Source organism: Brachypodium distachyon, chromosome 2 (genome assembly GCF_000005505.3).
Source record: "Brachypodium distachyon strain Bd21 chromosome 2, Brachypodium_distachyon_v3.0, whole genome shotgun sequence".
Classification (NCBI taxonomy): Eukaryota; Viridiplantae; Streptophyta; class Magnoliopsida; order Poales; family Poaceae; genus Brachypodium; species Brachypodium distachyon.
The window spans coordinates 50,780,048-50,805,906 of NC_016132.3; the positions used below are offsets into that span (position 1 = coordinate 50,780,048).

Below are 25,859 nucleotides of genomic sequence, written 5' to 3' on the forward strand. Positions count from 1 at the left end.
ACATATGTACATAACGATTATGATATGTTTATTTTCTTAGACTATACTTTGGTCTCTTTTTCTTTTGCACATGTCTTATTTCTATATCCCGTGTAAAGAAAAAGTGACATCTTTTTGTTCTCTACCTTCAGGTTATGACTGTTCTCACATACACCACACTTGAAAAGTCATGTGTGAGCGTTTTTCAACTTTTTTGTTGAATTCATAAAGTGATTCCCAATATAATCGTGAATAATGAAGAACATAGCAATGATAACGTTTATAACTTCCATCTATCCAAGCTGCTGAACCTCCCATGTGGTGATGATTTAAACAGCAAGCAGCAGCGGCCATCACATAAAACAAGCGACAACATAAAATTTTGCTTAATGGATCATTACCCTGCTCTCCTATTACTCCTACTCCATACTTTATTTCTCAAATCTCTTCTCCCAATTTATCTCCCTCTGACTATCCTCTCCATCCACCCTGAGTGCAAACTCCTCCTCTCACCATCCCGATTCATCCCGTCACTAAACATCGCGCCACCATGTGTGGCCGTCCTCTTGTGCGCACCGCCTCCGTCCGTAGATTCCCGCCGCCCGTCGCTCCCGCGCGCCGCCTGCTTCCATTTGCCGCCCGGTAAGCCTGTGTGCCGCCCGCCTGCGCCCTCTCGCCGCCTTGTCCGCCCGTTTGCCGCGCCCGCGCGCCGCCCACACATTGCGTCCGGCCACCGGTCGCCGCGCACCACCGTCGGGAGGGCCATCGATGGCTTGCGTCGACGCGGTCACTGCTGCCTTGCGCAAGGCCACCGCCATCCTAGCCTCAGGCTCATCCCATCGCCGTCCAAGTCCCGCGGGGAGCCACCGGCGCACACGAGCTGGTCAGGGCGCGCGACGGGGCCGCAGGTCTGCATCCGCCTTCCGCACACGGATGCCGCCGAAGCGCACGAGCGGGTGGAGGCAACCAAGAGCGGCGGTGGGCACTGGCGAGATCCGAAGGGCGGCGGCGAGATCCGGATCGGGCAGGGGGTGGGGGTGAGATACGTAGGAGAGGAGGAGGGCTCTGTTGGTTTTTTTTTCTTTTTTGGGCGTACGTGTTTTTTCTGCGCTTGAGAACCACGGGAACTGGGATTAAAAGGCGTGTGCGGACAGCGGTGGCAGATTCGTAATTCCGGTGAAGTGGCGTACCGCGAGGCCCGTACCATCACCACCAACTCCAATTTAATGTATTGGTATAACTATTAATCAAACGATCTCAAACTTCATTGAGAACACACACACACACACACTAGTATTCTACCAACAATGGGTAAAAAATTCGAGGGCAAAAATGGCGATCGTACCCTTTCTGATTCGTTCCCGATCTGTCTGGTACCAGTGAGCCCAGGCCAGTGCTCAATCGACCACACGAGAAGAACTGTTGTCCACCGCCGTATTGGGTGTCTTCTCCGCCGCCCCAAGCAAAAATGTATCATCCCTCCACAACGAACCCCCACTCCTCCCCACCCTGAATCTCTCCTGCTCAGGTCGAAGCGGATGTTCCCGACCGACTCCGAACTAAGATAAAAAAAATGTACATCAGTGAGTTATGTTACAAATATCTGCAGGATATGATGGCAATGGTGGGCATATGTGCTTGTAAGTTGTGAGTGTGATGGCAATGAGTCCATTTGTGCTTGTGTATAACATGGTACTGATGGTAGTTTAGTTTTTGTATGGAGTGATAATTTCATATACTGTGTGCACTACAACGAGTCCATTTGTGCTTGGGTATAACATGTTTGTTTTTGTATGGCAGTAAAAAACAAACAAAATTTCAGTATAAGGTTATTATAGACATTTCATTAGACAACTCGGGCAATAAGCTCAGATGATATAAGCAGAAACGGGCCTGGCCGTTCTTTCTCAAGGGTTTCTCTCCCTCAACAGTTTTTATGGGCAGGAAAGTTTAAACCGTTTCTAGAAAAGCTGCAGTCAAAAAGAAATACTCACTCCGTCCACAAATAAGTGTATTTCTAGGTATTGTCTCGAGTCAAACTTTTTTAGATTTGATCAATTTTTTTGAAAATAGTATATGACATAAAATCGGTATATTATAAAACTACATTTCAAAACGGATATAATGATATCAATTTATAATGTCATAAATGTTGCTACGTTTTTCAATAAAGTCGGTCAACTTTTGATAATTTTGACTTAGGACAAAACATAAACGTACACTTATTTGTGGACCGATGGAGTACTTGTATAGCTTACGAGTCTTGTTTTTGGCTTGTTTCCTTTTTCTTCTTCTTTTTATTCTTTATGTTTGCTCTAGGTTAGATTGGCTCTGTTTTTCGTTTGGCTATGGTTTCGTGCTGCCAAATATGAATACGGATACTGCAGAAATCGCTGGCTTCGGGTTGGATCGGGGAGAGTATCTGACACGTATATGACCATTTTACATTTTTCAAAAATAAATACCCTAATGCCTTAAGCCCTAATTCCATCCTTGGATTCATTTTGTTCTCTGACGGTCCGACCTACCACTGGTTGCCGCGCGCCGCTGTCGCCCCTGGCCCCTGCTGCTGCGCCCTTGCGTCGCCGCTACCCCTGTTGCTGCCCTCTCCGGTCTGTGTCGTTGCATCCCCTGCTGCCCTCGCCGTCTCTTCGGTCTCTGCCATCGCCGCCGAGCAAAGCAGGCTGTTTCCCTCCCCTCCCTCTCCTCCCTCCGGCCTCCTCCCATGTCCGATGTCCTTTGTTCGACTGTCCCATCTCTACTTCTCTTTTTAATTTTTTTTTGTACCTCCCAATCTCCCATGTTGGCAGTCTATTTGCCTGCACATAAAAAAAGGATACCAGTAGTCCAATAGAATAGAAGTACTGGCACCGGAAGTTGTATACCGGAAGTTGTATATGTGGTTCTAGAGTTGAAGCTCCAACTCGAATGCGGCAGTGGTACTGAATGTTGCTCGTTGAGCAAAAACCATGTCATGGTACTCCTATACTCATGTGCGAAGGACTAAAATATTTTGAGGTAGGGTGAATTTGTATAACAGACATATAAAATTCAATATTATTTCATTAAAAAATACATTGTAATGTGTTTGTTTTGTGTTTTTTTAATAATTCTTATAACGTTGTTTTTTAAACATTTAATATTTCAATACATAGATTTGTTTTGTTTTTGTGATTCACTTGATATTTGAAATGTGTTCTTTTATACTGTCTACGTCCCATGCATGTATAATGTCGCATCACATACAAATATAAACTGTATAATAATACCGGTGACATGTATTAAAAAATCGAATATTTCACACAAAAATAAAACATATAAAGGTGGATTATGAAGTCAGCACTTTACAAGAGTAAATATATAGTTATATTTTTCCTTTTAAAAATATCCCCATGCTTACATACTTAAAAAATCAAATCGTTATTTGTTAGATCTAAATTGTTTGACTTTTATTTAGGAATAAGTAATTGTTCAGCCATTTGATCTACTTTGTAGAGAAGGGAGCATGGATGACGTCCAGATACTGATCCAACGGCCCCGCCTATCCAGGTGCCGAGCGCACCACCCCAACCCCGTAGCTCCGTCGCTCGTCTTCCTCCTCGAGCAAGCGCCGCCACCCCTCCCTCCCCGTCCCGACGCCGAGCGCCCCAGCCCCGTAGCTCGTATCCCTCCTCGAGCTAGCGCCGCCACCCCTCCCCATCCCACTGCCTGAGCGCCCCCGCTCCGTCGCTCGTCTTCCTCCTCGCGCAAGCGCCCGCCACCAGGTTGATCTCTCGGATTCTCTCGTTCCCGGCCGTTTCTCCTCCCATCACCTCACGAATAAATTACGCCCTTTGCCCCCCCGTTTCATCTCCTTAATCGCCCCCAATTCGTAACTGAGGCAAAAATCAAGGTAAGGCGACCGCCCTACCTTGCCCTACCGGGTCCTCCGCCCGTGCCTATACTTCTATAGAGTAATTCTCATTCTTGTATAAAATGACTACTATTAATTATTACTACTGTATGTATAAACGTATCCTGGTATCGGTGTTTTTGGAAAATTCCTGTATGGCGGTATCGCAGAGTCCGGATCCATGCAACCTAGGTTCCGTGTCCTTTTGACGCTTTCTTCTAATATGAAATGACGGGAAATAAATGTTTTCTTAGATGTGTAGGCATATTTTTCTTATTTCCTTCATGTGCTGTCATGAATTCTATGCAAGGTAAGGCAAATTGGGATGCATAACACGATCGTGAAGTCACAATTGAAAGGTATAAAACCCCTGGGGAAAGTTCTTTCAAAAACTGGAAAAACGACGATGTAGCAATTTGAAAGCAAATGAGACTTATTGAAGAAAGAATATACGTAACTGATGAAGTTAAAAAGTGCTGCAACTAGGCTTGGGCAGGATGATCAGTTTGAAACTATTGAAGCTGATGTTGCAACTAGGTTCATCTTGAAAATCATCCATCCACAATCAGTGACATGCATGTATAAACAACTACTGCACTGTCACACATTGACCTCAACAATTTAACAAATTTCTAAATGATCGAAGAAGAGTTGCCGGATTGTTGCTGAGTGTTTCTCTTTCCATCCCTTTGGCATTCTGGTTAAAAGGAGGAAGTTCTGTTTTGTTATGCCACTGCACTGGACAGGGAATGGAAGGCGTGTTGAAATACCTTAGTGGAGTGCCTTTGCCATTTCCAATCCTCGTTGTGTCCGATGTTGGTGAGGATGAGGTATGAGAGATACTGTGTCCCTTAAAGGCAAAGAAAACGAGAAGTAGTTATGCCTTCATGCTACATTACTGAAAGTTTGATAAGAAGTTTCATGAATTATACACAAACTTGCTGCACACTTTTGTTGCTGAAGTTGTTTAGTTATGTGATTACCTCTCTTTTTTCCATGCATGCATGTAGACTTACCATGAGTGCAAAATTGCTCAACAGCTTCTGCCTGAGGGGGCTCTTAGGACAGCGAAGAAACACAATTGGTGAATTGCTGAGTATTTTTTGTTTAATTTATTGTGGAAGGTGCTCATCATATATGTGATTTCTTGGCTGTGTCTTTTCTTTCGTAGATTTATATGGAAAATCACAAGCATGGTTCTCTACAGTTTCTTTTTCTGATGTCGGTGAGAAGAATGACATGGGTGGCAATGCAGATGATGATTTTGCAGGTTCGAAGAGAGAGGTTGAATTCCGTGGTGTCCACCGGGTACTTGATACATCCATGTGAACAGCTAGTGCTATATTGATTCTGGCGGAATGAGTGTTGATACCTGGTTGACTTGTTTGTTTTTGCTAGGCAATTATTTGTGGCAATGTTGGACAAGTGCCTGTGCAGAAAATATTAAGGAATGGGCATACAGTAACTGTATTTACTGTCGGGACAGGTGGCATGTTTGACCAGAGGAGAGTTGGTGCCGAAAACTTGCCGGTGCCAGCTCAGTGGCATCGAATAGCTGTTCACAATGAGCATCTTGGTACATATGCTGTTCAAAAGTTGGTCAAGAAGTATGCGATTTGAACTTCAAAGCCTAAGGCCTCCCCGCCCCCAATGATATGAGATCAAAACTTCAGTTCAGAGTTTTTATTATTCTACAAGGATATTCAGTTTTTGTTCTTTTTTCTTATTTCAGTGCAGCAGTATATGTTGAGGGTGATATCGAGACTAGAGTCTACAATGACAGAATCAATAATCAATTGAAGAATATACCTGAGATCTGTGTTCGACGTGATGGTAGGTTATCTGAATTCAAGTGATGATTTTCCTTCTGTAATCCCTTTTTTTTGTAGAAACATTCATTAGAAAAATAAACTAAATCAAATGATTTACTTGCGCACTAGGCAGCTGAGCTATTTCTTGGAGATCTCTGTGCTAATTATGTTTAACCCACAATATGACACCCCAGTTTACTTTTAAAATAAAAGCTAGACCTACAGGGAGTAGCTCCAATGGGGCAATGGCTTTTGTATAAAGGAGAGGCAACCCCGAGTTGTCTGTGAAGTCCAGGACTCGAACGCAGGCTGGCTGGGTGTGCACTCCCGCACCTAGCCAACCTAGCATCGCTCGGTTCTGCATTTCTGAATTCATGGTGTCGTCATTACTTTAATAACTTTTAGATCTACTTGTTTTTTCATCAGTATAGGGTTCACGTCTAAGAACGCTAATTTTTGCAGGCAAGATTCACTTGGTTCAATCTGGGGACAGTGATGTCAGCAAATCATTAGAAGAGTTAAGTAAGTTAATTTTGCATCTTGTTCTTTTATATGATGGTACGCATACAAAATATAGTAAAGATTGCAGAACACTGGAAAGGCAGTTAAACAGTTTTTTTCAGTATGCCATACTGTGTGGATAGCTGTATAGCATAAAGATTATCATCACAAAATCATCATAACAGCCTTCATTTTGGCAGGAGAAGGACTATTCTAGTTGCAATCCGAGGTACGACGGGTGACAGAAGGAAGAGTTGGACAATTGAAGTGTTATACTCGAGGCAAATTTATACAAGTGTTTTTATCTGTTTCCTGAGTAATCTTAGGATCAAAGGCTCGAATGTTGGCACAGATGCAAGCGGTGCGCTTCCTTCCGTCTTTTTTGAGACTTTGGATGCTCTTTTGGACGTTGAAATCGACTGCCCTGAGATCAATGAGATAAACTCTCTCCTCCTATTTAAGATGCTTTATTCATGACACATTCTGCTCGTCGTATGTTTCTGTGGAACTTGTTATCCTCGTGGTGAGATCTACTCCGTGCTACTAGCATATCATTCCGTGGTTTCTTCGCTGATCTCGCTGGTAGCTTTTATTTCGTTGACGCTGGAAACCTTCCTCCATTAACCAGTCCGCACAGCTAAATCGCTGGCGACTAAAATATGCACAAAGTCAGGAATTCCATCTGGCCATACGCCTGGGTATGCGAGACCTCACCTAGATGTGTGCCGTGTGCCGCAAGAGTGTCCGCAACCTTATTACAAACCTGTGGAGTAAAATACAGATGAGGTCCACTTATTGAGCAGATTTCAATTTATTCCTAAAATTATGAAAATGCATATTTAGGTCCTAACTTTATGTTAAGTTGATCACGAGAGGCCCTAAGCTGGTTCTGACGGGTTTGACCGCCTACGTGGCATGCTGACCAGCTACACATCAGCACATGAGAAAATCGAAAAAAAAGAGGAATTCACCAAATCGAACAACATTGACAAAAAAAAGAAACGCAATTATCCAAAATTCTCTTCCGCTTTTGGTCAATTTTGTTCCTTTTGGCCAATTCCTCTCTTTTCTGATTTTCTCATGTGCCGACATGTTGCTGATTAGCATGCCACAGGCAGCCAAACCTGCTTAGGACCACTCGTGACCAACTTAACATAAAATTAGAATCCGAATGTGCATTTTTCATAATATTAGGACTGAATTGACACCTGCTCAATAATAATGGGACCTCGGGTGTATTTTACTCGGGATCCCAGAGGCCGGAGCCCATAGTGTCCCCGTCGACTCCTCGGATGATAAAGCCCCAGCCACCTATCTGTCCATTTGCAGTCACGCTTCCATCTGTGTTGTTTCTTCAGAAGATCTTCGTCTGGTGGTCTCCATAGGTGCATACTGGCCTAGCCCCTAGCCACTAGCCACTACGCTAAAATACGTATAGGTACATGTCACTTGACATGGGATGGAGGAAGTATATTCACGTGAGCTTGTCTAGAGCCGGCTTTTTGCCCTGGCAAAGTCCTTATCCGTTTTGGTTCGCTTTCGTCGTCCTCTATCCTAACACAGAAAAGTCGAACCGCCCGATTCCCTTAAACCCACCCAGATAAATAGGTCCGACCTCTGATCCCGAACGGCCGTTGCCGTCCCTTTTCAACCCCGACGCGGCGAGTTGGCCAGCCACGCACCGCCGCCAAATCCTCCTCTGCAATTCAGTTGAAGGAAAGCCCTAACCACCTTCATACCCGCCGCCGGAGGGAGAGAGTACCCCCCGAGCCCGACAACATGGTGCTCGCGCAGCTCGGCGGGAGCATCACCCGCGCGCTGGCGAAGATGAGCAACGACACGGTGATCGACGAGAAGGTCTTCGGCGACTGCCTCAACGACATCACCCGCGCGCTCCTGCAGGCCGACGTCCAGTTCAAGATGGTCTGCGACCTGCAGTCCAACATCAAGCGCGTCGTCAACCTCGAGGCGCTGGCCGCCGGCACCAACAAGCGCGGCATCATCAAGCAGGTCAGGACCTCCGGCTTCCCTCCCTCCATCTTCCACCCCGGCCGAAAAGCTTATCCGTGTAATTTGGGGCAGACATGTTGAATTGCCTGCCGTTTTGTTGTTGTAACTCTTGTAGGCCGTCTTCAGTGAGCTGTGCAACATGTTGGATCCCGGGAAGCCTTCCTTCTCTCCCAAGAAAGGGAACCCGTGCGTGGTTATGTTCGTTGGCTTGCAAGGTCAGTCTACCTGCTGCGACGTTATACTACCCTAATTCTTTCACAACGTTAGCCGGGCCCTTGTTGCAATATAACAGAGGAAGCGCAGTACCAACTTATAACCTCTCGCTTGTCAATGTTTAGCCAATCCTCTTGTACACACTCTTTCTGAATCAATGTGTTATCTTAAACTTAGTTAATGTATGTTAGATCTGATATAAGTTTTAGATTGTTAGATCTGTTATTTTAATTATTAGTATGGCTTGCTTCCGTGTCTTACTATATCTGATTTAGGTGCGAACTCTTTTGTTTGCTGGGTCCACTACGAAACTAATGACCAGTATATTTTTTCTTTGCCTTCTGCACTCTAGTTGCATTAAAGAATTATTACAATGCAGGTTCTGGTAAAACTACCACGTGTACGAAATATGCATATTATCATCAGCGGAAAGGATTTAAACCGGCACTGGTTTGTGCTGATACATTCAGGGCTGGTGCTTTTGACCAGTTGAAACAGAATGCAACAAAGGCCAAGATTCCTTTTTACGGAAGGTACTATAATAACTGTCGCATTTAGCGGTTATTCTTATGATGTTCTTGTCTCGTGTTTTTTGTAATGCTTATCTGGTTGCAGCTACTTGGAGTCGGATCCAGTGAAAATTGCTGTTGAGGGTGTTGAGAGGTTCGAGAAAGAAAACTACGATCTCATCATTTTAGATACAAGTGGAAGGCACAAACAAGAAGCGGCACTCTTTGAAGAAATGCGCCAAATTTCAGAAGCAACGGTAATACACTCAGAAATCCCACGTTCAGGAATACCCTGAACCTAATGAAAATCTCACCTGAATTCTTGTGCTATTGTACAGCAACCAGACCTGGTAATATTTGTGATGGACAGTAGTATCGGGCAGGCTGCATTTGATCAGGCCCAAGCATTCAAACAAAGTGTTTCTGTTGGTGCTGTAATTGTTACGAAAATGGATGGTCATGCAAAAGGAGGTGGCGCACTTAGCTCGTTAGTATTCCTTCCTTTTCTTTAACTACCCTCTTGGTGCTATTTCCTCTTTCTTAATTTATGAACGTTCGAAAGTATTTGAGTAATTGCTCTGTTGGACCCTCAGCTAAACCATTGGTTGCATTTTGCAACAAATAACCTTTGTTTAGTTGGCTGTCCGTCTAGAGCTTAACCATGAAAGTCATCTCAATGAATGAAGCATTCGCTGTAAAGGACTAGAGCTGCATGGAGTTATGAACTTATGATAGGCCAGCATTTAGACGTGATGTCCCCATTTCCCCAAAACAGTTGCCGCTTATTGTATTTGCTTCATGATGACACTGCGCTTCAAGCTTGGAACTACTTTGTGCACAGTACTAACTTACTGTTTACTTTGTGTTAAATAACCCTCTCTTCCTTTTCTGACACTGAGTCCAGAACATCATCCGCATCTAAGAACCTGAGAGAACTGAGTATATATCTCACAGCATCAGCATTCATAATAGCACAGCTAACATCTTGTTTCTTTTCAGGGTCGCAGCAACCAAAAGTCCGGTGATATTTACTGGAACTGGAGAGCACATTGATGAGTTTGAAGTTTTTGATGTGAAACCATTTGTTAGTCGTTTGCTAGGTCAGTGACACTATTATGCTTGCTATATATGTTCTCCAGTTGATTAACCATGCTTTCTGTAATTGGCAGGCATGGGAGACTGGTCGGGCTTTATGAACAAGATACATGAAGTTGTACCTGCTGATCAACAGCCTGAGTTTCTGCAGAAACTGAATCAAAAAATCTTTACTCTGAGACTCATGTATGAGCAGTTCCAGAACATTCGTAACATGGGTCCTATTAGTCAGGTTAGCTACTGTTAGCCCGTGAAATTTCTTTGGCATCTTGTGAAATGTAATGCGGCAGTAAGTCATAGGTTCGCGGTTGCTCTTTAATCTGGGTGGGTAGAGTAGCATGTCCATGAACTTTGACATCTTGAGTAATGCGGCAGTAAGTCATAGGTTCGCGGTTGCTCTTTAATCTGGGTGGGTAGGGTAGTATTTCATTCGGTTACTTTGTCTTTGTAGGTCTTGTCTATGTTGCGGGGATTTCGTGCTGAATTGATGCCCCAAGGACATGAGCAGGAAAGTCAGGCTAAGATAAAGCGGTATATGACAATTATGGATTCCATGACAGATGCAGGTAAGTTGGTTGATTAGTTTTCCATATGTAAATTACTAGACTAGCATTCCGGTGACTTATTGTGCTGACGTCAAAAAAATCATCTCAGAGCTTGACAGCCCAAATCTGAAGTTCATGAATGAATCACGAATTATTCGGATTGCTCGGGGATCTGGCCGGCCTGTCAGGGATGTCTTGGACATGCTGGAAGAGTACAAACGGCTTGCTAAGATCTGTATCAGTATGAGCAACATCAAGCCGCATAAGAAAGGAGATAAGAGACCAGTGGTCCGCAACAATAATATTCAGCAAATAATCAATGCCCTCCCACCGCAGGTGCTGAAGCAGATTGGCGGCGTGGGTGGTTTGCAGTCTCTGGTGAAACAGCTCGACTCAAAAGATATGAGTGGGTTGTTTGGGGGTATGCCAGGTTGCAATTGGCAATCTTGAAGGATCTTGCTTTAGGTGGATCGTCGACCTGGATGCTAAACCCAAAGTTTTGAAGCTGGCATTCGCTCCGCGGTTCAACTTGTCGTCTGAGTTTTACTAGAGGATACACGTGCGCCATATTGTAGATTGGCTTGTGCAGAGGATATAGTGTATAGCTGCTCATCGTTCGTAATGGCAAACCGAGAGATGGTAAATTTTCCGATCAGAATTAGGATGCATTTGTGCCTGTTTCCTACTCTGTTTTCTTTTTTGACATGTTCGTACTCTGTTCTCCATTCTTGGATAATGGATACCACGTCGTAAAGATCAAACTTCAGTCATGCCCAAAAGAAAATGTCAATGAGCTGAACAGCTCCACTTTCTTCCTTCGCAAAAAAAGGATTCTCTTTCTTAAAAATGGGAAAAGTTAATTAAGTCTAAAATTCCAGAGTCCAAGCAAAGGCAGCATCTTATTGACACAGAAATATTAATAAAGCTCACGTTTGTTGATTGTTCGAGTACAAAAAAGAAAACGTACGCTCCTAACCTGCTACTACCAGCCTAGTGCACGTCTGCATACATGCTATGCTAATCCGATGGATGGAAAATTACGATTTCTGTGAAAACACTAGAGAGCACGGCTTCGGCCGGTAAAAGACATCGGCGGCATCCGCCTCCCGCAGCGCTCGCGCGATGGCTCCCACCGTTGCAGGACTCGTCCTGCAGCACCCTCCCACCACCGAAGCGCCCGCCTCCCTCCACTTGCCGACGCACGACGCGAAATCCGTCGTCCCCGACGCACCAGCCGAATCCTGCGAAACGCGAACCGAATTACAGTATAAGCAGCATGCCTGCCTCCGGCTCCGGGACACCGTTGACCCGACGCGAAACCAAAACGCACTATACTACTCACCACCCACTCTTTCGTCTCGGCCACATAGGTCTCCCCGGAGTTCGGGTACACCACGATCGCTTTGCTCGTCACCTGCAACAGATCAAGTCCGAAAGGTTTGTCACATAGGTGATAGGTGTACAGACATAGGCCGCGCGCCTGCATATATATACGTACGTATATACCTTTCTGATGGAGAGGATTAGGCCGTGGATTAGGCCGGGAGCGGTGCAGTTTATCCCGACCGAGGCGACCCTCCTGCAGGAATCGGCGACGGCCGCGCACTCGGTGATAGGGTCCCCGCTCGCCGCGTTGGCTCCATCCTTGGAGGTGAACGAGAACCAGGCGGGGATCCTTATGTCGTTCTCCTCCAGCAGCTCAGAGTAAGCCTGCGTTAATTTAGTTATGGAGAGTAAAGAAGAATCCAATAATTACAAGAAGTTCTGTATGCGCATGCGTGCCTGTGCTTCCAGCTTATTCGGGATCGTCTCGAAGGCGATGAGATCCGGCCCTGCGTCCGCGAGCACCTGGAGCCGCCTCCGGTGGAAGTTCTTGAGCGCTTCCTTGGTGACCGACCTGCCGTAATCCCCGCTACGTACGCGCGTGCAAAAACATCACTTCGTTAACAAGAGCAAATCATGCCCTATACACTACAATTAATCTGTTGGGATTCGGTTGGATTGGTACGTACGTGTACTCGGAGCCATCCGCGAGGTATGCCCCGTAGCTCCCGACCGACGCCGCCACCAGCACGGGCCGGCGCTCTCTTGAGCCATCGTTTTCGCGCCCGGCGTAGGGGCCCTTTGACCGGCCTTCCACGAAGATGGCTCGCGCCTCCTGCGCGATCTCGACGCTCCGCCGCAGCAACGTCTCGCTCTGCTCGCTCGACAGGCCTCGAGACTGGAACCCCTGCAGCGTGGCCTGCAAAACGCACGCGTGATCATACAAACTAAAACATTGCCCGGACAGGAAACGGAGAGATTTATAAGGGGCTGGCATGGGGCACGCACCTGGTATGACGCCGTCGTTATGATGTTCGCGCCTGCTTCGAGGTAGTCCAAATGGACCTTTTGTTTCATTCACAAATCACAAGCAAATTGCAGTAAGCGATGAAGACTCTCTCCATTTACATGTCAAGGCACAAAGTTAAGTGTGGCTAGCTTGGAACATTTTTGCCAACTGCGAAGAGAGATCATTTTGGTAGCTGATCGATCTGACCTTGCGGATGATGTGAGGGGCGGAGACGAGGCAGCTGGCGCTCCAGAGCTCGTCCTGCAGGTCCGCGCCGTGAGCCTCCAGCTCCGTGCCCAGGGCTCCGTCCAACACCAAGCACTCACCCGCTTCCCGCACCAACCCCCGAAGCGCGCCCGCCGCATCGTCGTATCCATCGCCACGCCCCATGGCCGGCCGGACGATTAACGTTCAGCGGTGGTGGCCAGCACACTGGATTAATTACACACGCCGACCACGCACGTAATAGAACGCAGAAAAGATTTGGAAGGATTGAAACAAAGTCGCCAGGAGTGCCGGTGCCTCGAGCACGAATGAGTTTTTAAAGGCTGGGACCGGAGCGCCGGCCGCGGGAGAGAGGGACGTGGCCGCCGCTCCACGCAGACACATCGAAATCGAAGGCGGCGCCGGTTTATACGTGTCGTTGCAAGAGTTGCTAGTTACGTACATGCGCGCAGTCCGCGGTGCCGGAGCATGAGAGCGGCGCCCGAGAATGGCCAGGCCATCGGTTCGCGGAACTTCGACACCGACGTGGCGCGGGTTCAGAAGGAAATGCTGCAATGGATATACGCGGGCGCGACACGGCGGTGATACGAGAGCACGCGGCAGTACGACACAGCCGCGGGAGGTAGAATCGGTACTTTCGAGTCTTCGAGAGGAGATACATCGTACAAAGCTGCGTACCCATAGTAGTCCAGAAAAGAAAGTGCGTACATATACAGGGAGAGGTATCGACATTTCAGTCTTTCTCATTAGCTCTTCTCATGTTAGCCTAGAATATGCAATGCAGAAATGCTAGAGAAATCCTCCATTTAAGTCTTTCTCATTAGCTCATCTCATGTTAGCCTAGAATATGCAATGCAGAAATGCTAGAGAAATCCTCCATGGCGTACAAACGAGGAAAGCATTTGAGTTCTCACCGCCTGCAAGCACAATGAAACACCGTGTTACTACAGTTCAAATGTTGTAAGGCATGTGTGATGGCTTAGGGGACCGGGAAAATATACTCACGCAACAAGACAAAGTTTACTCATACAGCTGATGCCACGTACACCCGTAATTCCACGCGCTCAACATTAAGAGGTCAGATTCACGAATGATGCATGTTGCTGTAGTTTCAGGAGTTTAATGTATTCTGAGTTCTGATGATCAACCTGTGTGCAACCGAAAAAACATCATGAACAACAAACACATCCAGCAAACTTAAATAATGACTCACGTGTTGGATAAAAAAGAGTACAGAATGTAGCAACCAACGAATAGTTCTAGATAACAAACAGATCCGGCATATTTCTAGTTATGACTGTGGAGTAGTATCAGCGAAGGGCTTGGTGATAATGTCAAACCTACAAGTCTCGAACACTGGCAGTTATCGAGAATCAACACATCGGCATATGCCATGGATGGCCAGTTAAAAGATTGTTAGTCTAGCTTGCTTTGTTGGATGGCAAGAGTTGCTTTGAGAAAGAAGAATCTTACATGATCCAAAATTCCTAATAAGGTGGATTTTTAGAAGCCGGAATTGATGAAGCAAACGCAAAACGTTAATTCAGGAAATGACCCAGAAAGTGGACCTACAGCCATGGTCACATTGAGTAAACATCACAGCTGTGCAGAACTGAAGCTGTTTTCTGTTGGTGTTAGGTGCTTTTCCCTTGTTAAATGAAACACTGAAGCAGACGGTTAATGGTGAGTGACTGAGTGGCTTCAAACTCTTCTAACCAAATGCATGACAAGAATTCAAACTACATTGATTTGACAAGCAGATAGGCTTATACTGCATAATGAAAAGTGCAAACCAATAACAGGACAAGCAAAGCAAAATAATAAGAACCCCTTGATGGTCAGAAAAACTCCATTAGACCAAGAGTCTAAGACCTGTTCCAGGTCTTTGATCTGCAAACGGAGATCATAAACTGAAAGACTGAAACATTGGAGTTCGAGATGGCATGAAAACTTTGGGTAGAGAGGAGCATTTGGATGTAGATCATGTGATCCTGATTCCTGAATCCTGATAATGCCCCCAATTGTTCAATTGAAGAACCAAAAGAAAAGATGTTGCAGATGCAAAGTCAATTAAAAATATTTTAAATCTAACCGAATAAAATGATCAGTGAAGTTGGGAAGTACCGAAGTTGAAGTCTTCATCAGCTCCCTGATAGCCATTGTAGCATAAGATGATGCTGGTAGAGTAAAATCTAATTTTACAGCCAGCAGATCTGGTAACAGATCTGAGCTGCCAATAGATTTGGTCTCTACTAGGCTGGTTGCTCCTGAGGTGTGCAATGAATCTTCTTGTGATGTGCAGCTGAACACCCCAGTAGATAGTGGTTCATTTGCTTTCAGTGACTCGGCTTTGGATAGAACATCTAAATCAGTTTCGACTAAGGGTGTTTTGTCATCTGTGTAAGTCACGAGATCCCTGCAGTCATTAGGAAATAATTTAACTGAATGCTACCAGATACCCTGCAAAAGTACAAACAATTGCATCGAAACATCTAGTAGTCACTGTACAACAAATACAATGGAATCTTCAATATAATAAACCAAAAGATATCAAAGTAATTGATCAAACGAAAGAATACAATTTTGTTTGACTTGCACATAACATACCATTCAAGATCAATAGGTCGTTGGATTACACGACGGTATCCTCCTTTCATGCTTGTAATGGAGAACTCCCTGGATTGGCAATTGTGTCATTCAGCAGATAAGCACCGCAATTAGTATGCACAATTGCATATTAAAACGATATATCAAGAAAATGCACGAGTATAAATAAGGCAACAAAATAGTTGGAGATTCCACCAAATGCAATATTTAAATCTCTGTTTTCCTTTGGATGTGATGCCAAAGACCACTTTCTAGAGGTCCCTTATGATCACAACAGCCAGGCAGAGCTTTAAATTTGCTTTAGAAAGTAACGTACATATATAGGAACAGACTAACTTACTTGACCCCATGGATGCTCTCTGTCAGGCTAATGCCATCCTGAGACACAAAAACCGGATAGAACATTATGAGCACAAATTTTAAAAAGAAGCAATTTTAAGGCTTGGAGCTCCATATTTTTTCCACAGTCTGACTAAAATAGGTTTATATTCCACAAGTTTGCTAAAAAGTTGGAATCCCATAGATATCTCCATAAAAAGGAAGATATGCATAATTCATAAATCCTGGCATAATAAATTGTTTAGCCTCTGCTATTTTTAGCACAGATACAAATATCATAAACAAAATCAGTCACGTAACGTACCATATAATACATGTGTAGCTATTACAAATGTACAAAAAAAAACTAATCCAATATTGCATATCTACTCTGATATTTTGGCAGAAAAAATATAGAAACAGAAAGCCTAAGATTCCAACAAAATTCAGTGCTAAAAATAGCATACCTTCTTAGTTATTTCATGATAAATCCCAGCAACTTCATTCCCAGGAAACAATGTTTCTGAACTGCACATGGAGAAAGTAAGCACAACACTCGAGCGAAGCAATTATTTGACGGAACATATACAAGTGCTCATCACCCAGGCAGAGGAAGGACAACGTCCTCAAACTTGTAAATTGCCTTCAACAAATCTTCAGAGTCAGTTATCTACAAGAGAAGTGTGTGAAAACAAATTTCAGAAAAGCAGCGCTCATGCACAAGTTTCACAATGTTTGAGTGTAAATATGCTTTAGATTGATTATCTATATTAAACCTTGACGGACTGGATTGTTTCTTCTGGGACTGTTTCACAAGATATGTCCATTTCAGATAAATTAGTACGGCCGTCAGCATCTTCTGAAGTATCAGTTACAGTTCCTTCCCCAAAATGACATTCTTTTCTGTACACCAAATCGCCTTCTACGACTTGTGTAGTACCTGTGAGGTTTATCCATTAGCATACCTTGGAAGAAACCAGAGTCTGGGGAGAATTTTTTAAATGCGCTGTCTTGTGGAAAAATAGCCGCAGAAATAAAAAAAAAATTGGTTAGCCAATTGATAAAATTGACAAAAGCTGGCTACCCTAACGTGGCTGTCATAGTCCACCTCAATACTGAACACAGCCTTTAAATGCTATGCAATCAAATGTACTCCGTTGCAAAATGTAGAGCGCATTTTGACTGCCCAAAATATTAGCTATTGTCTTAATGGTTACAAAATCACAATAAGAAAAGTGCTTTTGAAGAGAATTCAACGGTATGAATTTTTTTCATATGTACCATTGGATTAATTTGGTCAAATTGAATCTGTAGTCAAAATACGTCTTACACTTTGCAATGGAGAGATTACTATAATACATGAAGTAACCGCAAGCAAGTGTCAAACTGCTTGTCTCAACATAATGACATTAATCAATTCAAAATCTAGTGATCCGCAGAAGAACTAAGTATACTGACCGTACTTTCCAACTCTCATACTCGCGGCATGGTTCCATAGGTAACTCTGGTAACTATGTACATACCTGCATAAAATAGTCAACACCGCTAGTTAACATGTAGATTTAGATGTGCACAACTGAAAACTTCATGGTAAATAAGAAAAAACATTAATTTGTGGGAATGTCCGATTTTGTAGAAAAAAAGTCTACAGACATCACAGAAGGATGCAGTAAACATAATAAAATGGTCAGTGGTAACAAACCACTAGCATGAAACGCTGTAAAAGTAAGCAGTGATGTGTTTGTTCAAGTAAAGCAACTTCTAGTGCTTTCAAGCAGTAACAAATTATGAGTGCACCTAATTATAATCAAATGCATAGACAGCGAATCATATAATCATCTGAATGTAAAACTTCTCTTTGAGTTATGAAATTCAGGTGGGGAGACTCCCCCCCCGGTGATTCCTCAAAAAAAAAATCTTAAAAATTCTATACCAGGATAATTCAAGAAAGCATTAAACATGATACAATCATAACATCTGGGTGGGCAGAGGACAAAGGGGAAACATAAGAGTTTGGTTTCATTTTACAATTTTATTTGTGCAAATTTGGAAATGAAATGGTCCATAGCTTTTTACATCTTAGACATTCAGGCAAACAAACTTGTCATGCAATACGTATCTGGTGGAGAATGTGCAGGCAACATATACAGAAACGGTGTGCAAGTGTTGTCTTCAGTATAACTATATTCTTTCATGAAATATACAAGACGACGGCAATGGTGCCAGAAACTATATGCAAATGGCATCCTTGCTGAAGTACATAGAAAATCCAATAAACCAAACCAAAATAACAATCTATTCTGACATCAGTACCACAAATTTGCTTTCTTGAGAAAAAGTTGAAGAATGCTGCATCCAATTATTAACATCAAGAGACACACTGAAAATTTAGATCATACAATATAACATACATCAATCTCAATGTTCTAGGTATAGCCATTAGTGCTTGTAGATAGTTGCCAGGGTACTTCTTCAAACGCTGAAGCTGAAAAATGAGAGAAAGCACAAGTTTAACGGTTCCACGTTAATATGTACTAAACCTGATCGACCCAAAATGTCAAATTAAATGAGATAAAAAGAAGAAATAAATAAGAATGCTACCTTCATGGCTTCATTATAACTTACTCCCTCCGATCCTAAATTGTTGTCGAAATATTACATGTATCTAGACGCTTTTTAAGAATAGATAAATTCATATTTGGACAAATTTGAGACAAGAATTTAGGATTGGAGGGGGTAGTACATTTAAAGTGGCATTAACAAAACATTTTCTTGTTTATAATTTCATCCAACGTAGGTTGTTAGGTTTCTCTATGTTGTAGGTACACTTTCATACAACATCTACTAAAATTGAGTCACTACGAAACTCTGGGCACAATAAGCAAATAATGTGCATTATCAATATTTGACACCATCCTGATTTATGTTGGTCCACATCATTAAAAGTATCTCTCATGTCTAGTTCAATATTGCAACACATCAATATAACTTGAGGTGTATAAATGGACTCTATACGCACCAGGACTTGCCAGATCCTCACAAAGGTATCCAGTAAATGTGATAGGGCAATAAAAATGTTCAAGAAAAACAACATAATCAAAAAAAGGAAGACAAAAAATACACTTACGATAGCCCTCTCTGCTATGAGACGCCGAGGGAAATTCCTAATCGCCACGTCGATGTCACCATGTTCCTCATAATGTTCCCTCACCCCATTCATGTCATCACACTGTTTGCAGTTAAGTTAAGTGGAACAAGTTCACGCACTAAACATTAAATTTCTGCAAAAAAAAATCTAGTTATAAAACAACAAATACTCAAGGATATCTCCTTCTTTTGGATCAAGAATCAAGTTAACAGCACTTTCCCACTCTCCTCTAAGCAAAGCAGCACCAATGAGATGATTTGGTACTGAAGCACTGCCAAAACGCTAGCGAATACGATATACAATAAAAAAAATACAAGTCAGAGAATAGTGGCAAGCAGGTTTGAATCATAGGCAACACAAAAAGAGGGTATGTTTCTTGTACCTGCAGACCATAGTAATTTATAAATCCACCTTTTATCAATCCATCAATAGCTGCCTTAATCAAATCTTCTGATTCTGCAACAACACTCCTAACAAATAATAAAAATGGAAAGCATGAATTCTCCAAACATTCTGTAACTGATAAAAAAACGAGGTTGTGACAGGAATGTAAGATCACAGTACACAGCAGAGGCCATGAATTATGCAATTCCTAATAAGTTTCAACCATCTTGGAATAGCAGAAACATTGTGCAACCAAACATGTGCTACAGCCTGTTTCATAGCATGTGTGCAGCATGCATCTTGCAGAAGGCCAAACGAATTCACTACAACATTGATGTATAATGGCCTTCAGAATATAATTCCACAAGTAGCAAGGGGAACATGCACCTTAAAGTAATTGTAAATCGGTTTCCCATGAGTTGACCAAGAACAAGGCGCTCCTTCACATAACTAGAAAAAGATTGATCAAGTACTGAATCATCAATTGCTTTTGGTCAGTGACATCAGAGCAACGATATACATAGGGGGTGATAATTGATAAACCAAACAAACCACTTACTCAAAGTCTCCAACTTTAATGCCAATGAGTTTGCTATTTAGATCAGCCAACCTACTGGCATGTACCTTCAAAAGCGTTACCTGATAAAAATGACAAAGTAAAGAAAAATCATGACTCCAAGAAAATTTGTAAATATGTGCATTTTCTGCCTCTTTGCAAACTAAGGCATCCATTTGTCTTTCCCTGTGGCTGCAATAGCCAATACTATCACCTTTTTCTGATAAAAACATTAAAAAATAATTTCTACTCCATGATTGTTATGCTAAATCATGACCCATATTGTCCAAAAAGACCGATGCATTTTTTTCGAAATATGGTATATGCATCAACTGCGAAACATAAATTACTATAGAAAATAAGGATACCTGTTGTGTTGTAATAGCACGTTTATCCTTTGTCCCAGCAAACCCAAATGATTTTGGCTGTGGATGACATAGTCACTAGTAATTAGTGTGGATGAACTCAGTAACTCAAAAAAGGAAATCAAATGTTCTTACGAAACAGCTTAGACCATGTACCTGAAGCCCTAACATTTTTCCTATCACTCTTAGTGCCTCTTGTGTATCCTTGTTCTCCTTGTAGAGATGAAACCTGTTGCATAAATTACAAGCTATAAGTCAAATGTGCAGTCCTATGCATTGCTATACAAAAACATCGTAGATTACAATAATGGCAATATAGGTAATGACATAACCTAAGGAATTTCCCGAGATGATAAGGCCAGGCTATAGATGATCTACTATCAAATGGCCTGTCATCTCTCCAGCCTGAAGATCCAGAACTGCCCATGCCCTTCCGATTCACCCCTGTCTCACCAGCATTCCTCCGTCTACCTGGCCCTGGTCTCAACCGCACCCTAATACACCTCTGAACCCCATCGCTGTGTTCAACAGTATCCGTGACCAAGAACATGAAGTTCCTTTTGAAGAAGTCGTGCACCTCCTAGAAAATGGTTGATATATGACAATTTCCCATCCGAGTTTCCAAAAATAATCAAAATATTGGAGAATCAAACCCACCGAGCGATGAGCCTTATCAGCGTCAGCCGAGAGAATGATCGGCAAGACATTGCTATCGCCCTCTGAAACCCTCAACAGAAATCCCCTCAATGTGTCACAGTCTGCATCACCGCAGAGCAGCCGGAACGACTCCAGCACATGCGAGAGGTCCACGTCGGCCTCCTCCTCCTCCTCCTCCGCACCTACACGCTGCAAACCCGCATATGGTATCGAGCCGAAACGAGGTCAGTAGTAGCATACGGTTCCCGAATCCAGAAACCGCGGGGAGCAACAGGGAGCTCGAGAGAGAAACCTCGTCGGGGAGATCGAAGGAGGTGAGGCGGACGAGGGTGCCGTCGCGGGCGACCTCGTGGACGACGAAGTCGGAGTACCTCTGCTTGAGGGCGCCGCTGAAGCCGGGGAGCGAATTAGCGAAGCGGGAGATGCCGACGTCGGGCTCGGCCAGGGCGGCGCGGAGCTGCGCGGGTGGCGGGGCTACGGTGCTTCCGCGGCTGGCGAGGGGACGGGAGGGGGGTTTTGCGAAGGAGAGAGGGGAGAGGATGGGGTTAAGGAAGTGGCGGCAGCGCATTCGGGAACGCCGTGGTTGGATGGCCGGGGCCGGCGGATGGGGTGGCGGCACAAACCGGTGGGGATGCGGGAGGTGGAAACTGAAAACTGGGAACTGAGCGATGAAGCCTGCTGCGGCCTGCGGGCGGCAAATTTTTCTCCGGCACTGGGCCGTCTGCCGTCTGAGCTGGGGAGCACGGGGTGCGGCGGGGGCGACTGCGCTGCTTGAGTAGCTGACCAACGGGCCGGTCCGGGCCCGCGGTAAACGGGCTTAGCCAGCCCGGGCCGGGCCGCACGATTACATGTGAGTCGTACTGGACCGCTCCGACCAAACCCAGGCCTAGACACGAGTCCGTTTAGCAAGTGGGCCCACGAGTAAATACAAAGATTTACGATTTTTAAAAAAAACATAAAATGCTAGACAGGTTGTGCCATGCCGGCCCATGGGCTCGAGGTCGAGGCCCAAACACGGCCCCAGCCAAGTTGCAGGACGGCACGACGTTTACGTGCCGGGACAGCCTTGCGGGCGGTTTTTTTGGCAGGCCCGGCTCATGCGGGGCAGTCATACTTGAGCCCGAGGTGGTTTCATTCGAAATGAACGTCTCGATTGATATCACCATTGGCTCAGGCAGTCATACCCGGATTTGGATGGATAACTGGATCTCGAATTTGGATGGATAACTGGATCTCGAGGGACCATTTGTTGAGGCCGGTCTGTGCGATATCTGTGCAGCCGCCTGACTTGGGTTCTGAGTTGATCGATGCGGACAGAAGCTGGGTCGAATCAAGCTGGCTGAACACTTCTTCCCAATGGATGTTCATAGAATTAAGAATATTTTTCTGGGGCCGAGTGCCAGGCCAGACTTTTGGGCATGGCGCTTTGAAAAGAAGGGAATTTTCTCAGTGAGATCTGCATACCGGATGCTGGTTGATATGAAGAGAAGAAGGGAGGATTGGATCGAGCACCGTGATGGGTGTTCGGATGTTGCTGGTATTCATAAGCAGTGGTCTCTTCTGTGGAAATGTCCTGTCCCGGCGAAGCTCAAAGTGCATGGAGGTTGGCGAGAAACTCAATCCCAACGGGAGCTGTCAGACTCCAGAGAAATATGGCCCAGTCGTCTCTTTGCCCTATTTGTCATGGAGCTGAAGATACTTGGCATCATGCCCTCATTGATTGCACGATGGCAAAGTGTGTTTGGGCGTTGTTAGATGAGGAGTTAACAGAGCACATAATACATAACCCTATCCCAGATGCAAAGGTATGGTTGTTTATGCTAATGGAGTCTATGTCATCTTCTGAGTTTGTGATATTTCTGACAACGCTTTGTGGCAATATGGTGGGCTAGAAGGAAGGCAATACATGAATAGAAGTTCCAAAGCCCGCTGTCCACTTTTGCGTTTATCCAACGTTTCCTTGATGATTTGTCTCTCACTCGTGATGTTGTCCATGCTGTGACACCGGGGCCTCCTCCTCATGATGGTGGCCTTGCCCCGCCCACCAGCCGCTGGTCTCCTCCGTTGGCTGGTATGTGTAAGATTAATGTGGATGCTGGAGTTGCAAGATTAGGTGCAGGAGGTTCTTGTGCTGCGGCCTGTCGTGATGAATGTGGAAGATTCATGGGAGCCTCTTCAATTATGATCGAGGGCATGACTGACCCTACAGCACTTGAAGCATTGGCATGTAATGAAGGCTTGTCTTTGGCCTTGGACCTTAACATCTCAAAAGTTTGTGTTGCTTCAGACTGCTTAATGGTTATCAAGAGTCTACAGCAAGATGATCTTTGCTATTATAGTGCGATCATAAAGGATATTGTGGCGAGGAAGGAGTAGTTATGTGATGTTGTTTTCAGACATGAGAAGAGAACTCTTAATATAGATGCTCAGAATCTAGCTAGAGCGGCGTTACCGCTTTCTGTTGGCCGTCGTATTTGGCTTTTAAGTACCCCAGACATTACTTGTATTCCTGTTCAAGTTGGTGTTGAATAAAGCTGGCATTTTCGCTTAAAAAAAAGATTGATATCACCATTGGCTTTGTATCTTGCTATCACTTTTAGTGAGTGTTAAATTTTGCTTGGAATAACTAGAGCGGTGCCAATCTTACCCGTGAGTAAAAGTATCCATTATGATATGGCATGGATTCCTAGTGTTTTGGCTATAGATTTTACTTATGAGTAACCCGATTAGTCATGGATAACCCAAATAGTATATATGAAATCAATTTGTATGGAACTGTTGCGGAAAGTATGATAGTACTCCCCCGATCCATATTACTTATCGAAATATTACATGTATCTAGACGCTTTTGAGGCATAGATACATCCATATTTGAGCAAATTTGAGACAATTAATATGGATCGGAGGGAATAATAAAAATAATGTGTTTGAGGGATGAAGTTGGACAAAAGATCATGCAGATCATACAAGATGATCATTTAATGTTTGACTAATACAAATTTAGTGAATCTATTCTTAAAATTGATGTAGCTAAGCCATTCCTCATGTGCCGATTATATTCTTACGGGCAAGAATTAAAATCTAATAAATGTGAGAATTGTCGGTAAATGGTATACAAAGGTATATGAAAGGTGCAATAAATTAAGCATGTTTGTGATTTTCTAAAATCTCACTCACTAAATTATGCACATCATTTTTTTACGAGATAGATACACACGTCATGACAATAATGTTGGACTTTTTTTTCCTCAAGTCATAACAGCAATAACTGACTATTTTATATAGTAGGACTGATTGACTCTCTTTTTTTTTTACAAAATAAGGAGCTTTACTTCAATAGTCATTAGGGTTAAGGGTATATTTGGTTTTAGGCCTACATGTCATGCCAAAAATTTGATAGATGTTTGCAAGCGGCATAAAAGGAAATCTATAATTAGATCTACCTCTAAACATTATTGCCAAACAACATTAACTTCTCTTGTAACGAATGAAATGTGAGAACTAGACAAACCCTTGCATAGCTCCTTGATCTCCTACAGAATGGTAGCCGTTTTCATCTTGTCATCCCAGAATTTTACGAGAACTCGGGAATCACATTCAATACCCACTCACATGAAGCTCTCACCCAATAACAACCGGACTCCACTCACAACGTATGCTACCATCACTAGAGCGTCGACCACATGTGATACCATAGAGCTTGGTCTCGCATGAGATTACATGTTCGTCTTATGAACAATTTGACTCTGTAACACACAATGCAAGCTTAATAGTACGGTTACTATTTAGTTTTACCCTTCCTCATGACTGCAATGTAATGACTTCACCAACCTCAACCTGCTAATAGTGACCATATGGTCAGTAATCAATAATACATTATGAGAGTACCATAATAGATTCACAAACAACCGGAGAAAGGAAATGACAAATTGTTATATTTTTATGTTACATTTGGTGTTCAATGGATTGCGATAGATCTAACTTTTTCCAACCAACTTTTATCTGTTTTATTGGTCCTCTAACCAATATTTTTATGCTTGGGTAACTACTTTTCATGGCTGATTAAGTGCAACACAACATAATATATACCTCCATTTATAAATATTCATAACACAGTCTTTTGAAGACAAAATAAGAAAAATAGACAAATTGTTGCCTGACTTTCCTCTCCTACTTCTCGTATCTACATTGCCTGTAAACATGATTCAAATATATAAACAATTTGAATCAACCTGCTGGAGCTGCATGTTTACATATATAAATATAAATAAAGGGGTGGAGGGAGTAAACAAATATTTTGGTTAGGTTTAGGGCTGCTGAACTTATTAATCCATCGAAATCCCATGCAAGAAACAAAAGCAATCTAACGGATACAGAACGGACGAAGTCAAAGGTGGTGAGGTGCACGGCCAAGAATCCGGTGGAGAGGCGCCCGAACAAGATTGGAGCCAAGCGAGTGCCGAAGTGCGACACGGCCCAAGCGGCCGTCCTCGTCGTCATCTGACCTGAACGCGACTATGCAAGTCGCCCACCCCGTTCCCTTCTCCCTATCGCGAATGCTCCACCACCAAACCACCATTTCTTCCACCGACGGCAGGCAACCCAGCAACAACGACAGCACCCGCGAGAACCCAGAAAAGACCACATAGCCCCTGCCGTTCCTTCCTAACCCGAACGCATACCACTGGGCAATTTAGTCCTTCCCCATCAAA

At 43.8% G+C, this 25,859-nt stretch overlaps 4 protein-coding genes across 9 annotated transcripts; 2 read left to right on the plus strand and 2 right to left on the minus strand.

The window, feature by feature from the left end:
* Window positions 1–3,509: 3,509 nt before the first annotated feature.
* On the plus strand, window positions 3,510–6,698 carry LOC100845594 (single-stranded DNA-binding protein, mitochondrial). Of its 4 annotated transcripts, none has more exons than XM_024458201.1 (7): window positions 3,510–3,743; window positions 4,882–4,955; window positions 5,043–5,179; window positions 5,270–5,478; window positions 5,604–5,704; window positions 6,145–6,199; window positions 6,384–6,698. In XM_024458201.1, exons 2-7 carry the CDS (start codon window positions 4,889–4,891, stop codon window positions 6,658–6,660), a joined length of 846 nt encoding a protein of 281 aa, XP_024313969.1. In that variant the 5' UTR covers window positions 3,510–3,743; window positions 4,882–4,888; the 3' UTR covers window positions 6,661–6,698. The 4 variants fall into 4 exon arrangements, with proteins under 4 accessions (XP_024313969.1, XP_024313970.1, XP_024313968.1 ...); XM_024458202.1 differs by having other exon boundaries at window positions 3,513–3,871; XM_024458200.1 differs by lacking the exon at window positions 3,510–3,743 and adding an exon at window positions 3,908–4,701.
* Window positions 6,699–7,742: 1,044 nt separating this feature from the next.
* On the plus strand, window positions 7,743–11,316 carry LOC100838381 (signal recognition particle 54 kDa protein 2). 2 transcript variants are annotated; one of them, XM_003567115.4, is made up of 9 exons: window positions 7,743–8,193; window positions 8,309–8,408; window positions 8,786–8,939; window positions 9,022–9,172; window positions 9,254–9,402; window positions 9,915–10,015; window positions 10,085–10,242; window positions 10,462–10,576; window positions 10,665–11,316. In XM_003567115.4, the coding sequence occupies exons 1-9, from the start codon at window positions 7,963–7,965 to the stop codon at window positions 11,003–11,005; spliced, it is 1,500 nt and encodes a 499-aa protein (XP_003567163.1). In that variant the 5' UTR covers window positions 7,743–7,962; the 3' UTR covers window positions 11,006–11,316. The 2 variants fall into 2 exon arrangements, with proteins under 2 accessions (XP_003567163.1, XP_010232406.1); XM_010234104.3 differs by having other exon boundaries at window positions 8,054–8,193; window positions 8,266–8,408.
* Window positions 11,317–11,471: 155 nt separating this feature from the next.
* On the minus strand, window positions 11,472–13,387 carry LOC100838685 (homocysteine S-methyltransferase 4). Its single transcript, XM_003567116.4, has 7 exons — window positions 13,095–13,387; window positions 12,887–12,943; window positions 12,568–12,797; window positions 12,338–12,467; window positions 12,062–12,265; window positions 11,898–11,969; window positions 11,472–11,796 (listed from the first exon to the last, which is right to left on the minus strand). The coding sequence occupies exons 1-7, from the start codon at window positions 13,275–13,277 to the stop codon at window positions 11,593–11,595; spliced, it is 1,080 nt and encodes a 359-aa protein (XP_003567164.1). The 5' UTR covers window positions 13,278–13,387; the 3' UTR covers window positions 11,472–11,592.
* Window positions 13,388–13,768: 381 nt separating this feature from the next.
* Window positions 13,769–21,875, minus strand: LOC100838988 (pseudouridylate synthase 7 homolog). Of its 2 annotated transcripts, XM_010234105.3 has the most exons (20): window positions 21,440–21,875; window positions 21,148–21,336; window positions 20,823–21,070; window positions 20,647–20,719; window positions 20,494–20,550; window positions 20,129–20,208; window positions 19,957–20,019; window positions 19,568–19,655; window positions 19,365–19,467; window positions 19,165–19,268; window positions 18,449–18,522; window positions 17,496–17,560; window positions 16,814–16,977; window positions 16,640–16,707; window positions 16,505–16,565; window positions 16,060–16,097; window positions 15,720–15,788; window positions 15,237–15,528; window positions 14,118–14,260; window positions 13,769–14,029 (listed from the first exon to the last, which is right to left on the minus strand). In XM_010234105.3, the coding sequence occupies exons 1-19, from the start codon at window positions 21,713–21,715 to the stop codon at window positions 14,183–14,185; spliced, it is 2,190 nt and encodes a 729-aa protein (XP_010232407.1). In that variant the 5' UTR covers window positions 21,716–21,875; the 3' UTR covers window positions 13,769–14,029; window positions 14,118–14,182. The 2 variants fall into 2 exon arrangements, with proteins under 2 accessions (XP_010232407.1, XP_024313965.1); XM_024458197.1 differs by lacking the exons at window positions 13,769–14,029; window positions 14,118–14,260 and adding an exon at window positions 15,012–15,117.
* Between the last annotated feature and the right edge of the window lie 3,984 nt (window positions 21,876–25,859).

Coding starts and splice junctions, on each gene's coding strand:
- LOC100845594 (XM_024458200.1), top strand. Junction 5,479..5,603: donor GTTCAAAAGTTGGTCAAGAA/GTATGCGATTTG, acceptor TTCTTATTTCAG/TGCAGCAGTATATGTTGAGG. Junction 5,705..6,144: donor GATCTGTGTTCGACGTGATG/GTAGGTTATCTG, acceptor TAATTTTTGCAG/GCAAGATTCACTTGGTTCAA.
- LOC100838988 (XM_010234105.3), bottom strand. CDS start 21,715: ATGCGCTGCCGCCACTTCCTTAACCCCATCCTCTCCCCTCTCTCCTTC. Junction 20,720..20,822: donor CATCTCGGGAAATTCCTTAG/GTTATGTCATTA, acceptor TTTATGCAACAG/GTTTCATCTCTACAAGGAGA. Junction 20,551..20,646: donor GAAAAATGTTAGGGCTTCAG/GTACATGGTCTA, acceptor TGTCATCCACAG/CCAAAATCATTTGGGTTTGC.
- LOC100838685 (XM_003567116.4), bottom strand. CDS start 13,277: ATGGGGCGTGGCGATGGATACGACGATGCGGCGGGCGCGCTTCGGGGG. Junction 12,468..12,567: donor GCGGATGGCTCCGAGTACAC/GTACGTACCAAT, acceptor GCGCGTACGTAG/CGGGGATTACGGCAGGTCGG. Junction 11,797..11,897: donor CCGAGACGAAAGAGTGGGTG/GTGAGTAGTATA, acceptor CGCGTTTCGCAG/GATTCGGCTGGTGCGTCGGG.
- LOC100838381 (XM_003567115.4), top strand. CDS start 7,963: ATGGTGCTCGCGCAGCTCGGCGGGAGCATCACCCGCGCGCTGGCGAAG. Junction 8,409..8,785: donor TATGTTCGTTGGCTTGCAAG/GTCAGTCTACCT, acceptor ATTACAATGCAG/GTTCTGGTAAAACTACCACG. Junction 10,016..10,084: donor ATTTGTTAGTCGTTTGCTAG/GTCAGTGACACT, acceptor TGTAATTGGCAG/GCATGGGAGACTGGTCGGGC.